General features: G+C 40.7%; 2 protein-coding genes across 3 annotated transcripts; both read right to left on the bottom strand.

Annotated features, from left to right (window-relative positions):
* Positions 1-227: 227 nt before the first annotated feature.
* LOC308282316 (caspase-6-like) lies at positions 228-4,311 on the bottom strand (the record flags this gene model as incomplete). The annotated part of the gene is made up of 8 exons (XM_080722661.1): positions 228-475; positions 747-894; positions 1,322-1,497; positions 1,807-1,883; positions 2,230-2,382; positions 3,333-3,366; positions 4,028-4,072; positions 4,281-4,311. The coding sequence occupies 8 exons, from the start codon at positions 4,309-4,311 to the stop codon at positions 228-230; spliced, it is 912 nt and encodes a 303-aa protein (XP_080578787.1).
* Positions 4,312-7,555: 3,244 nt separating this feature from the next.
* Positions 7,556-13,221, bottom strand: LOC308281793 (caspase-6-like). 2 transcript variants are annotated; one of them, XM_080722092.1, is made up of 8 exons: positions 13,111-13,221; positions 12,821-12,856; positions 12,122-12,152; positions 11,833-11,985; positions 11,328-11,404; positions 10,231-10,406; positions 9,923-10,064; positions 7,556-9,147 (listed from the first exon to the last, which is right to left on the bottom strand). In XM_080722092.1, exons 1-8 carry the CDS (start codon positions 13,139-13,141, stop codon positions 8,903-8,905), a joined length of 891 nt encoding a protein of 296 aa, XP_080578218.1. In that variant the 5' UTR covers positions 13,142-13,221; the 3' UTR covers positions 7,556-8,902. The 2 variants fall into 2 exon arrangements, with proteins under 2 accessions (XP_080578218.1, XP_080578219.1); XM_080722093.1 differs by having other exon boundaries at positions 11,833-11,982.
* Positions 13,222-13,575: the final 354 nt, after the last annotated feature.

Raw genomic sequence — 13,575 nt, 5'->3', positions numbered from 1 at the left:
GCTGTGCCTAGGCTGTCATTTCCCTCCCAGAGGTATTTTCCCACGATTATTTAGTTTGGTGCAAATTATGCATACATAGTTACATTTTGAAAAGCAAACAGCCACAAAACACAAGCATGAATTCCCAAAGAGCAAAAAGACAGAGGCCCAATTTTACTAGAGAAAAATGGCCTGCTAATTTAGTATCAATTGGCTGACATTGACAAATCTTGAAAGAATATAGTAGATCAATCTATCAATTTTTTGGGTCGGAAGTAGAGTTTCTTTGTAAGCATGGAGTTGAAGCAGGGAACTTGCTTCTTCCCAATTGCATTCGGGTCATTACAATTCATTCCAACACTCCTCATGGAAACCTTCCTGTTGACCAGAGTAAGAAGCTCTGTGAACTCAAGGGAATCTCCAAATTTCTGCAAGGCCTCAGCCAGATCCTGGATGTACCAAGAGCCATTGATGGTCTCCCGGTGGGAATAGTATCCTGAACAAAGAGAGAGTACAGGACAATCTGTATGACAAATTGTGCAACCAGTGATCTGTTCTCAGAAAATATTATATTGTGGGAAGAAATACTTTCAAAACAATTGAAAAATATATTGTGTATTGCATAGATAGATAGTAATCCTACTTCTGTAGTACATCTGTGCACAAAGTAAACAGTAAACACATTGTGTGACCAAACCAATCACTCTATACTATCATGTAGCAGAGCCAGAGATGGCTTCTATTCCCATGTCTTATCCCAGCCTCACCTTCAGCCACAGAGTAACACATGATGAAGTCTGCCCCAGCAGGAAGTGTGTAGACGACCCCAGCATCCACCATGATATGGTTGGCACTGTCTACTACATCCCCCCCCATCGGGGTCACTGGGTCATCATGCTGGTCTCCACGGCATGCCTGGCAATGGAGATGACAACCAACTTGAGTATAACCAGACAAAGTTAAGTCAAGCTTTATTAGTGTGGTTGCCCGACAGGGCAACAACACTCTGTAGTCCTGGGGAAACTTTATTTTCACCAATAGATAAACTTCTGTGAATCAGATGCTATTAGAAATTGAAGGAAAAACATTTGAGGAGTGGTGTTAGCTCGAGTATTGGTTGAGCTTCACATGACAGTTAACTTGCTGCAGAATATAGTCACAGCAACCACACTTGCAATCTTCAATTTTCTAGTTAGTTACATTATTAGTCAAGCACATTTCAGGTAGCTCATAGCAGAGATGTTTAGCTGAAACACATACAGTAAGTGTACTGTTGACTGATCTTTTTGATCATGTAGAAGGTATAAATGTTTCCAAATTCCATTTAATTTGACTACTATACCTGTAAGATGAAGATCTTTGGCTTCCCTACGAGGCCTCTGCACTTGTCTCCTTTGAACAGAGCGGTGACATCCCGGATGTAGACCTTGTCGTCGAACGCATGCACGTAGTCCTCGTCACCGTGGCTCAGGAACACGCACACGAAGCAGTCATCATCGGTATGGTTGTCCTCCGCAGCTGTTAGGACATTGAACAATTGTGTTAAATTAGCTAGTCCAGAAAGCATAAACCTAAAGAAATATGTTTATTAATTAATATGGTTTACTTAAGGTAGGTTTGTACAGTAGCAGGGCAAATCCTATCATATATCTTTATCATTATTATTATCCTATAGGTTCCACAGCTTTTAAATGGTCGTGAATGGAACAGTTCTGTAAGTATCCCATTTAAACATGTCAATATAAATCCAATAGTCCTATTATTGACACTTGAATAAAAAGGTTTATCTCATATCATAGCAGTCCATAAACTAATCACTGTGCCTACCTCCAGTGATCTTGCTCAAGATTTCATCCTTTTTCAGGTTATCATAGGCCCGAACCTCAAAACCCAACGCCTTAAATCTACACCAGAAGAAAACATGATCCATCAACATGAGGAAATGCTCCAAGACAATATTATTAACCAAACCTGCCTGGGATCGAACCCTGAACAGTTCAAAGGCAAGTGATTTCACTTCGCAAAGAATATAGGCCTACCTACGTATGCATACCTTTGACTTTATCTGAAACACATGTAAGGTGTTGTTAAATTAAATGCACTGTATGCCACAAACATTTTTACTTAACCAGTCTGTTTCAATATGATATTTAAACCAAAAGGAACGCAACTTATCTTTATTTATCCGCTTATTTAGGACAAAACCTTTGATATGGGGGTTCATGTTCTAATATAATTAAATCAATTTACCTCCTCTCTAGGTTAGTTCGGTCAGCATTGGTCCCATAACGAATGTCCAACCTCCGCTGCCAAAAGAAGTATTCCTGGTTAAAGATGAGTGCTAGACCTCGTCGCTTGTGGTCCATCTTGTACTCTTCTGCAGGATCCATGGAAGACGTGCTACTGGATGGAGAAAACATAAGAGAAGACACAAACAAGATGATGATGATTGAAGGTAGTTAGTAGAAGATCAGAATGTCATACTGTTATGGCTATAGTGTTGTTTGCATCCTTGTTTCCACTCTCCTGTGTCTTCCCACGTACTGCCATTCTAGAGGATAATAGACATGGGGAAACAGGGACGTGCTGGGCCCCTGATTCAGCCCGGGAAAAAGAGTTGGAGAGGCCCTCATTGCGTGCTATAGAGAGAGATCTCTCTCTATAGCACTGTTGCTACTCAAAGATTTGCCATTTCAGATCATGACAAGTAACAAGCCAGTGGGCCAATTACTGTACAAGACTTATATTTTGTCGTTGTCGGGTGGAAACCTTGTATGTCCAAAACCGTTTGTTTTGTATTTATCATTTTAAAAATGATTTAAACTAGTGAAAACAGCCGATCTACAAGCACAGTGCGAGGCGTTGTGTGCTTGTAGATCTGCTGTTTTCACTACTTTTGTGCGACGGCCTTATATGAAGAAGCAGGGCTTTGCTTTGCAAAAAAATGTGTAAATTTGACAGTGACGATTTACTTTGTTGGCCGGCCAGCCCCCAAAATGGAACGAAGGCCGAAATTTTATTTTTAATTGTTTCTTAATGGCCGGCCTGGACCGGGCGGGAATGAACCAGCCGTTCGGGAGTTGTCCCGCTTTTCCCAATGGCCAGCACGTCCCTGTGGGGAAATCTCAGCCAGGTGTCACTTGGTCATACTGCCCTAAAGTAACATACGTAGTGCTGAGGGAACATGTTAACTTTACAGCTCCGCACGAAACAGAGAGCTTCGGAGTGCACTAGAAGCAATATTATTTAAAGGGGTCACTGAGTTGCTCTTGTACTGGTCACTGTGTCTCCGTATCATGGTCAGTACCATGTCATTATCTTTTTATCATCTCTTTCTCTACATAAACGCTCACCTTCTGAAGAATGCATCTGGCTCATCTCTTACGTCTATAGAATAAAACACATTAATGAGAAACCATTGAGTCAATTCATGAAACAGATTGCATAAACAAATAACATTTTAATAGAGATAAAAAGGAAGCTGTTATGTATGACTTAGTCACATTTTAGATGCTGGTTCCTTTTAAGCCTGAGGCTGTTTTCTTTCCAGTCCAAATCTTTGAGTGCTTTTCAGTCTGCTGACTTTTTATGAATTTTTGAACCCTATTCCCATTGTTTTGTAGCCTTTACATCTTAAAACTCAAACAATTCAAATTGCCAGAATTATAGTCATCAGAATAGGCTATTTTAGACCTTTGCTGTATGTCTGGTCTGTGGTCACACAATCACCAATTCTCAGCCGTTTCAGTTCGCTTTCAGCAGGTAGCGATAAATTATCTGAGATAAATGACACACCTTATAATGACACACCTTATAATGACACCTGCATTCCTTCAACGTCCTTGATTTCATGTAATAACCTGGTTATTGCACTTTGACCCCACTGCACTGATGGGTAGTAAAATGTAATATATCACAGATAACACATACAGTAAGTCTTTCGGTTTTGCTTTTAGTACGGGAATAGTTTTCAATAGCTTTGCCCTTTGACAAACTTATACTTAAAATGCATGTTATAACACCACCAACTGTGATCTGAAGCACTTACCTGGCATGCCACTGATGCCAGATTTGCTGTCTGTCTCAACACTCTCTGACAAAGTTAAAAACAGAGCAATTAAAGCCAACAAAGGTGAATAAAAGATGGACTAAACATTTAATAAAAGCGCAAATGAACTGAAAGAAAAATATGTTATACTGTAAAGACAGATTGCCTAACATAACATAAAGTAACAAGCATTGTTAATCTAAAATCTGTTTCATTTATTTCACAAAAAAACAAGAAGAACAGTAATGCTTACCTTCGCAGAATTTAGTTTCTGGACTAGACATGATAGCAGTAGACTACTTCCAGCTGACATGTATGCCTACTAAACGATGAGTTTACTTTGTCAAGCAAGCCCAACAGTGACTGTGTGAACTAACTTTGGGTGAGTTAAGGTCATTTCAAACGGTAGGTGTAACTCAGAGTGTCAATAAGATTTGGCAGGCGGAGCATGTGTGCTCGTCACACACCTGCCTCCAGGTAAACTGCAGCCAGGTAAACTGCAGCTGCAGCTTGTTGCTGCTTGTTGTCAGCTTGTCAGTTGTCACCCTTCGTATGGAAAGCAAGCGGAGAAAGGTGTGCTGGGTGACAAATTAAGTGGTTACTGTGTAATACTGTCTGAAAATGAGTCCTTGCAGGCTTCAGTTAGCCTACAAAATTCCTGTTTGAGTACATCTATCAATTAAATTGCCAAGAAATACAGCACCTCCTCTGTGTTCCCATTGACTCATTGAATCTCTATGAACAAACATGACCAGCAGGGAGTAAGAAATGGCAACTGACCATGATGATACTGACCATGATACGGAACTTGATACTGATATTGATTATAATGATAACACCGACCTTTCTCAACAATATGAGGAAGTGGATAAGGTTGCTCAGGACTCAGGAGAGGGAACACTTGAAATCTCTGTTGGAACTGTTACCCCCACGACCCGATTCCAGATAAGCGGTTGAAGATTAATGTATGTATGTATGTTCTTTTTTCTTGTGTATTACATGTTTTTAAACTATAGCCAACAAAATTCCTTTTTAGAATATTTCTTGTGAAAGTGAATCTTGACATTCATTTTATAAGATGGAGGCTAACCAGCGCACGCGCACACACGCACGCGCGTTCTTTATTTTTCTACTGGTGCCTGTGACTAATCCATGTCACACAGTGTTTTGTTAACAATCTGTTGTTCAAGGTCTTTTGTATACAAATTTCGAATACCATAACATATAGGCCTAAAAAACATTTTCTTCTGCTTACCCACAGCCCCCCAACCCATCTACAGGTTCCCACCCCTCCTTCACCATGACAAGTGAAAACATCCTTGTAAAATGTGAGGGTACACTTGTTATAGAATAGCAGTAGAACATAAAGTAATTTGAACTTGTTTCCAAGAGCTGACGGACGAATGTCTATGTAATAATTAGTCCATATATGTCTTCATATTAGAAACACCACCCAAACCAACTCTAACATCAGATGCAGTGATTGTGAATGAGGGGGCCTCAGTTAGATTGAGTTGCTCTGCTGTAGTCCCCTGTTCCTCTCTGCCACCAACTCTGACATGGACCCCCAGACTGGCTATCATTGAGGAGAAACTGATGCGGAATCAAGATAGAACTAATGTACCGGTCCGGTATTGATATCTAATATGACCTTCAATGCTTCTTCTTGCACTGTTCTCTACCAAGCTGGCAACAGAGATCTGTCATCTGAAGCAAATATAACAGTCAAGGTTCAATGTGAGTTAATCTTTTTGAGCGGTGGTAAACCGCTCCATAGAGTGGCTGTGCGTGTGTCTGTAACGACTTTTCCTCAGTGTTTTGCCATAGCAATGTGTTTTCCTCAGCGTTTTGCCATAGCAATATGTGTGTGTGTGTGTGTGTGTGTAGCCATATTACATCACCAATTACATCCTAGACTTATATCTAGTCTTTTTCATCAGTGTTTTGCCATAGCAATGTGTGTGTGTGTGTGTAGCCTGTATTACATCACCAATTACCAGTTGAAGACATTATGCAAGCACGACCACCGCTCACTTCACATTGGGTGTGATTTTTTATATTATGTAGTATGTATCAGCAAGCTGGCAGAGTGGCAGACACAGCCTATTCCTTTTGCAGATCTTCCCAGTAACACACCAGTGTCAATCAGTCCCTCTGCTTCAGCACCACTAGAGGGCAGCACTGTTTCTCTCTGACCTGCAGAAGTGAAGCCAACCCAGCAGTGAATGAATACACCTGTGGTCAGGTGACATCAGTGACAGAGGGAGGTACAGTAAAACAGTTTGTCCATCAAAGCATCACAATAGAACAGCACCTTTTCCCATCAGGTCAGAAATGGCCATGGGACTGGATTCAGATTCAGTGTTTGTATAGCCTAATTAAATAATATGCATAATATTGAATTAGGCCTTTGTATGCATCCCCTATAAGTATGAAAGAATAGAGAAAATATAGAATGATTCTATAGTCTTTCATACTTAGAGGGGATGCATACACAGGCCTAATTAACCAATGTCAGTAAAGCAGTAAGAGCTGAAACAAAGTTAGCATCATGCAAAAAAGTTCCATTGGTAAATTAAGTGAATTTCCTAATTAATCACATTACCATCAAGATTAGGCTACCATCACTCACAAACATCTCAACAACACAGCCCTGAGGAGCATCATCAGCCTGGCCCAGCCACAAGGGAAGGACGCACCCACTGACCACAGTGGGATCTGTCAGTCACAGTTTTGTGGTCCCGGCTTGGAGGTTTAAGGTTAATATGGATATTACTTTTGAGGCCTTTAAAAACCACCAGACTTTGATGTTCTATAAAGCAGGGAATAATCTTCCATTGACCATTGCTTCCTAGGGCAATTTACACTGCTGCTCTTCATTGTTATTGCTTTTCAAACAGCATTGCTAATGTGTGCTCTGGCATTTGGTGTAATTATTAAGTTAAGATGACAGCCTTGGATCTTTCTGTGGTTTCCCCCCAAACACAGCAATCAGTGTCAGTTTAACAGCAAACAATATCTTTCTTTCTGTGGCCACTCTTCATCTTTCAGTAGATTCTCAAACAATTCAAGTTGCAATGAATTCTACCATGTATGATTGCAATTTCAGTGTAAACTATTTTCAAGGGCTCATCGGATGCTCTGAAAGGGATCATTTGTGACCTTCTTTACTGCCGTGAGTTCCTTTTACGGTCCTCCTCCTTCTGAGAGCAACATACTCTCTTATTAGTGAAAACTGAAGGCTATTTCTCTCTTGCAAACGGGCATGCGTGCACACACACACACGCACACACACACACAGAGCAAAAACAGTCCCATAGCATTTCTTCTTTATTTTTCTACTGGTGCCAGTGACTAATCCAGGTCACAGTGTTTGTTTACAATCTTTTGTTCAAGGTATTTTGTATATCACCCCTCCTTCACCATGACAAATGAAAACATCCTGTTAAGACATTGGAAATATGCATCACTGCAGTTTTGGAAATGTCATGATGCAAAGACAGATTACTATGTAAAGATGCTTTATTGTAATCAGAAAACTGTTAAAATCCAAACATTCCTTAATGTAAGATAGTTTTTTTTTTTGCAACTTGGTAGTAGTACCCAGTGAGTATTCAGAAGAATCATTGCTAAAAAAGAAAACAGCTTCTACACATTATTCTTCATTCTTTTCTCCCACTCTTGACATGTAGGTCCCTTATTTTACATCACTGCACCTCAACAGACATACTGGTTTACAACTCACAATTCATGGAATAAACACACATACAGCATCTAGTCTTCACACAGTTTATGGTGTCGTTGCTATGATCTGTAATTCACTTGACACGTGATGACTGGTAAATATGGATAGGAATCCTGAGCTGCTTTAGATATAATATGGGGATAAGTATAGAAACAGTCTGCAGCCTCTGACAAACGGACGTGTTTTGCTACTCAGGCCTTCATCAGCATTCAACGCAGATGAAGCCTTGAGTAGCCCGAAACTCCTCGTCTCTCCTCTGAAACTAGTGACAGTAGAGCGTGCTCAGCTTGGGAGTTCTGTCCCCTAGTATTTATTTTGGATCATATTGGGATGCAAAATATGTAAATCTCCATTCTATAAAAACTTGGCTACGCTTTAGGAAAAAAAAGTAGAAACTTACACAGTATAGAGTACAAACTAACAATAAGGTCACATGACTGATATTCCTGAGTCATTCATAGGTCCAGCGTAACAGCTGTTAGTGTCTCTAGGCTATCATTTCCCTCCCTGAGGTATTTTCCCATGATTGTTTAGTTGGGTGCAAATATGCATAGTTCAATGTTTAATCACAAACAGCTACATTTCAAAGAATTAAAACAAACATGAATTCCCTTTTTGATGGATAAAAACAACTGAGGGCCAATTTTACAGACAATATGGCAATCTCGTGCAATCAGGACTTGTTGATTTGAGAGATCCTCTTATTTTGTATCAAATTGACCTTCTCAAGACTAGACACTTTAGTAAACAAAAGAGGAGGAAATTAAGCATGTGAAATGACCCGTTATTCTTTTGTGTCACATGAAGGCAACATTTTTCTAGTACCAGATCCATTTCTGCACATGCAGTGGGACCAGTTTGCTTAAGAGGTCCTAAGTTGCTATGAATGAGGCCAATAGTAACAAACTGCCCTTGAGTTTGAAAAGACGTTTCTATCACAGTGCATGCATAGTGCAACGTGTCCTGCTGTATTTGTCAACACACAGACATAACTGGAAATGGCAATTAAAATGGCATGACAGCCAGTGAAATACAAGATTATTTGAAGCACACATGGATGATGTGTGTGACACTGAATGTTAAGTGACACAGTGTTGATTACACAACACAACAAAAAATTTAAAAAGGGATCAAACAATCACCTTTTTTGGTCGGAAGTAGAGTTTTTTGGTGAGCATGGAGTTAAAACAGGGAACTTGTTTCTTTCCAATTGCATTCCGGTCATTGCAATTCATAACACTCCTCATGGAAACTTTCCTGTTGACCAGAGTAAGAAGCTCTGTGAACTCAAGGGAATCTCCAAACTTCTGCAAGGCCTCAGCCAGATCCTGGACGTACCAAGAGCCATTGATGGTCTCCCGGTGGGAATAGTATCCTGAACAAACACAGTGGACAAGACAATATGGATTACGCAAAACAAAATGTAAAAGGCACACACCTTTCACTTAAATTAATACCCATGTCATGTCCATGTGATGTGTAGTACATCACAACATGAATGTTAATATAAGAGGCAAATAATTCATTGCACTGGACTTGAGTGATTTAGGCAGCTTGCACAGAAGTCTTTTTTTCTGAGAAATGTTTTAAAACATAAATACAACTTCACATTGTGCCAATCACATTTACCCACTGCCTCCAAAATTCATCCTGCATTTTTCCGCATCATCTTGTCTGTATGTTGCAGTGTTTTGAGTCTGTATATAATATACTGCTCAAAGAAATGAAGGGAACAAAATGGTCCCTTAATTTATTTGAATTTATTTGAGTATAGTATACTGTAGTACTGCTCCAAGAAAGCTCAAAGAATTGAAGGGAACATTTTGTTCCCTTCATTTCTTTGAGCAGTGGTACTACCCTGAGTGAAGAATGAATCCTATGGATTCAGGAATGTTTCATTGCTTGGCACAGTGGTTCTCAAACTGTTCACCATATTTATCTGTGGAACAGAGTGAAACAAAATGTAATACCGCAAGCCCTACAATTACAAAGTACTTGCCAGGGTGGGGGGTCCCCAGTTCAATTATGATTATTTTGGGGGGTTGCGGACCACTGGCTCAGGACACTTTGGTGATGGGACGATACTCTTCTAGTGTGTGTGTGTGTGTGTGTGTGTGTGTGTGTGTGTGTGTGTGTGTGTGCAGCCTCACCTTCAGCCACAGAGTAACACATGATGAAGTCTGCCCCAGCAGGAAGTGTGTAGACGACCCCAGCATCCACCACGGTATGGTTGGCACTGTCTACTACATCCATCGGGGTTACTGGGTCATCATGCTTGTCTCCACGGCACGCCTGGCAATGGAGATGACAACCAACCAGACAAAGTCATGTCAAGTTTCATCAGTTGAGCCTCTCTGAGTGACTGAAGCTTAATGAAGCTATGTATGTATGCATGTACTGTATAAGTCACCTTGCTTGCAATGACCCAATACACAAAATCTGACCTGTAAGTCTATACCTGTAAGATAAAGATCTTTGGCTTCCCTACGAGGCTTCTACACTTGTCTCCTTTGAAGAGAGCGGTGACATCCCGGATGTAGACCTTGTCATCATACGCGTACACATGGTCTTCCTCGCCGTGGCTCAGGAACACGCACACAAAGCAGTCTGCATCAGTATGGTTGTCCTCCGCAGCTGGTAAAACATCAAACAGTTTTGTGAAATTCTACCTTGCAACATACTCTAGAAAGCAGACTATAACCAGTAGATATACTGGTCTTAATGACATATCCCAGACTGGCATGCATCACACTCTCTCGCTTTTAAGTGTGTGTGTGTGTGTGTGTGTGTGTGTGTGTGTGTGTGTGTGTGTGTGTGTGTGTGTGTGTGTGTGTGTGTGTGTGTGTGTGTGTGTGTGTGTGTGTGTGTGTGTGTGTGTGTGTGTGTGTGTGTGTGTGTGTGTGTGTGTGTGTGAGAGAGAGATATATACATACAGTACATGTGTGTGTGTGAATGAGAGGAACCCAAGTGGAAAGATGAGATTACAGGTCGTAGAGGTAAAGAAGGTGGTACTTAGGGTCAACATTCCAGAGCAATGGAGATTGTGGAAAAGAGGTGAAGAAACGAGTGCAAGTAGGTTGGAACGGGTGGAGAAAGGTTTCAGGGGTGAAGTGTGATTGGAAACAATAATGAAAGGGAAGTTGTGCAAGATGGTGGTGAGACCAGCTATGTTGTATGGTTTAGAAGAGACAGCTGCACTGAGGAAAAGACAGGATTCAGAGAAGGGCTGTACATATTTGGACATGTACAGAGGGAAGTGAGTATATCGGTAGAAGGATGCTGAGGTTGGAACTGCCAGGCAGGAGGCCTAGAGGAAGACGAAAGAGGAGATTTATGGATGTAGTGAAAGAGGACATGAAGGTAGTTGGTGAAAGAAGAGGAGGCACTGTGGCGACACCTGAAGGGAAAAGCTGAAAGGAGATGAAGAGAGAGAGAGAGAGAGAGAGAGAGAGAGAAATAAAGGTGAGCTGACTGCATGCATGCAACACAATAAAAAGTACAAGGGTCTACCTCCAGCTCAACCAAAGTTGAGTATCTGTCATTGTGTCTGTGTACCTTCAGTGATCTTGCTCATGATGTCTTCCTTTTTCAGGTCATCATAGGCCTGCACATCAAAACCCAACGCCTTATATCTACAGCAGAAGAAAACATGACCCATCAACATGAGGAATATTCCAAAACAAGTAGAGACTTGTTTAGCCTTGTCTAAACAGGCCCAGAAACATTTAGCCTGGATAGCTATTAATAACTAATTCACTACCCATTCCCGAGATTCCCGAGATATTCCCATTGGTCCAGGCCGCCACACCCAAGATTCCCGACATATGTTTCATTTCAATTAATCGAAAATCAAGCTGGTGCCGATCTGCTCAAAAAGTAGCGCATCTGGTTTTCTCCGGAAACAGGTTCAAACCCAACATCAGCAAACCGAATTTCCATTGGCTCCCATGTTAAATTTTGCATGAAAACACCCATTTCTCTGTTTCTGTTCAAGGTATGATTTTCTTATCTCAAATATAAAAAAGGCGTTAGCTCTGTTTGATTTAGTAGGGTAGAGCACCTCTTCTCTAGATTATATCGGTCCGCGTTGGTTCCACTGCGATTGCTCAACATCAGCTGCCAATAGAAGCGTTCCTGGTTAAAGATGAGTGCTAGACCTCGTCTCTTGTGGTCCATCTTGTACTCCTCTGCAGGATCCATGGAAAAAGTGCTTCTTGATGGAGAAGACATGAGAAGACACAAAAAGGATTAGTGAAGATGGTAGGCAGGAGAACTTAACACAACCACACAGCTTCATTTAAAATGTCATAAGACTTGGATGACATGACTTTCTGTACTTAAACACTTACCTTCTGAAGAAAGCATCTGGCTCATCTAGGTCTATAAAATAGAGCACATGAATGAATAAGAAATGTGCAATTCATGAAGCAGATGTGAAACAATACTACTGTAGCCTACTGCATGAAAAAAGGAACACAAAACTCTTAAAACAGCTCTCTTGTGTCTTGCATTGTCTCATAACAAGCTTATCTTCTAGTTGTACCAGAGTGACACTATACACAAAAGGCTCATATGGCAACTTTCTCTTTCACTTCAAACCGTTGAGCACTTATTGTTCTCAGGAGCCTTCAGTAGCCAGGTAGCACAGCTTAATGATTAATACAATGTGACACCGTGGCTGCCACACCCTATACGTTGCTAAACCTGTTGTTATAAGGACAAGTAAAGCAGGATTTACGCAAGGCTTTCCATTTGTAAAAAGAAAAAGAAAAAAAGTAGCATGACACGACGTCATAAAGGACAGAACAATAACCTGACATGACAACTGTGTTCCTTATTGATGCCATGTAGCCCATCACCTGAGCCATGGATGTTGTGTGTACCTACAACCCACACTGATGAGTAGGTATAATATAGCGTCACAATCACACCACACACAAGTCTTTTATCTAGTGTGGAAACACATTTAATAGCTTTGCCTTTTTGACAAACTTCCAACCAGGTATAAGCATGTTATAGCACTAACACAACTGATCTGAAGCACTTACCTGGCAAGCCCGTTTTGCTGTCTGTAGCAACACTCTCTGTCAAAGTGGAAAACAGAGCAATTATAGGATTAACAAATGTGAATAAAACATAGACTAAAACTGGGCATTTGGCGACTAAATCACGAGCCCACACAATATTAAAGAACGTGTTTAAGGTACTATAAAGACACTTGTCCGCAAAACGGTCTACTACTACATTACTTTTTTGTGCTTCGGGAGACCCCGACAGATTTAGATTAGTAATATGGCATGACGACATAACGTAATAGAATGTGTTGTGTAAAACGTACCTTCGCCGCATTTATTTCCAGGACTAGACATGATGGTACAATATGTTGCCTTCAGTTAGAACCATAGGTTAGAACTACTACTAAACAATGGATTTGCTTTGTCAAGCAAGCCCCACAGCTCCAGTGACCGTGCACACATTGTCCCACCTCCATAATGTCATTGGTTGAGCGTTTCAAGGGCAGAGCGCAATTGGTACTCATTTCAGTCAATCACGTCGTCTATAATGTACTTCCGTATTTGCTCATATAGTAGCAACAACCAATGGCAAGAAAGAACTCACTTTCAGGTGGATGTAAAAAAAAATAGCTCAAAGGTAATGATCATGGCAGATATGGTCCCAGTTCAAATGAGAGTTTAATGTCACTAAATAATTCACTTGAAACTGACTAGTCTAATATTTTCCCTTTCGATATCACCACCAATATTCATGGTCTACATCTACTAGGACAAAGATAGAAACATTT

This window comes from Nannobrachium achirus (assembly GCF_963921795.1).
Source record: "Nannobrachium achirus genome assembly, chromosome: 3".
In the NCBI taxonomy this organism is placed as follows: Eukaryota; Metazoa; Chordata; class Actinopteri; order Myctophiformes; family Myctophidae; genus Nannobrachium; species Nannobrachium achirus.
The sequence above is the reverse complement of the archived record's forward strand: the minus strand, read 5'-3'. Positions and strand labels throughout refer to the sequence as shown.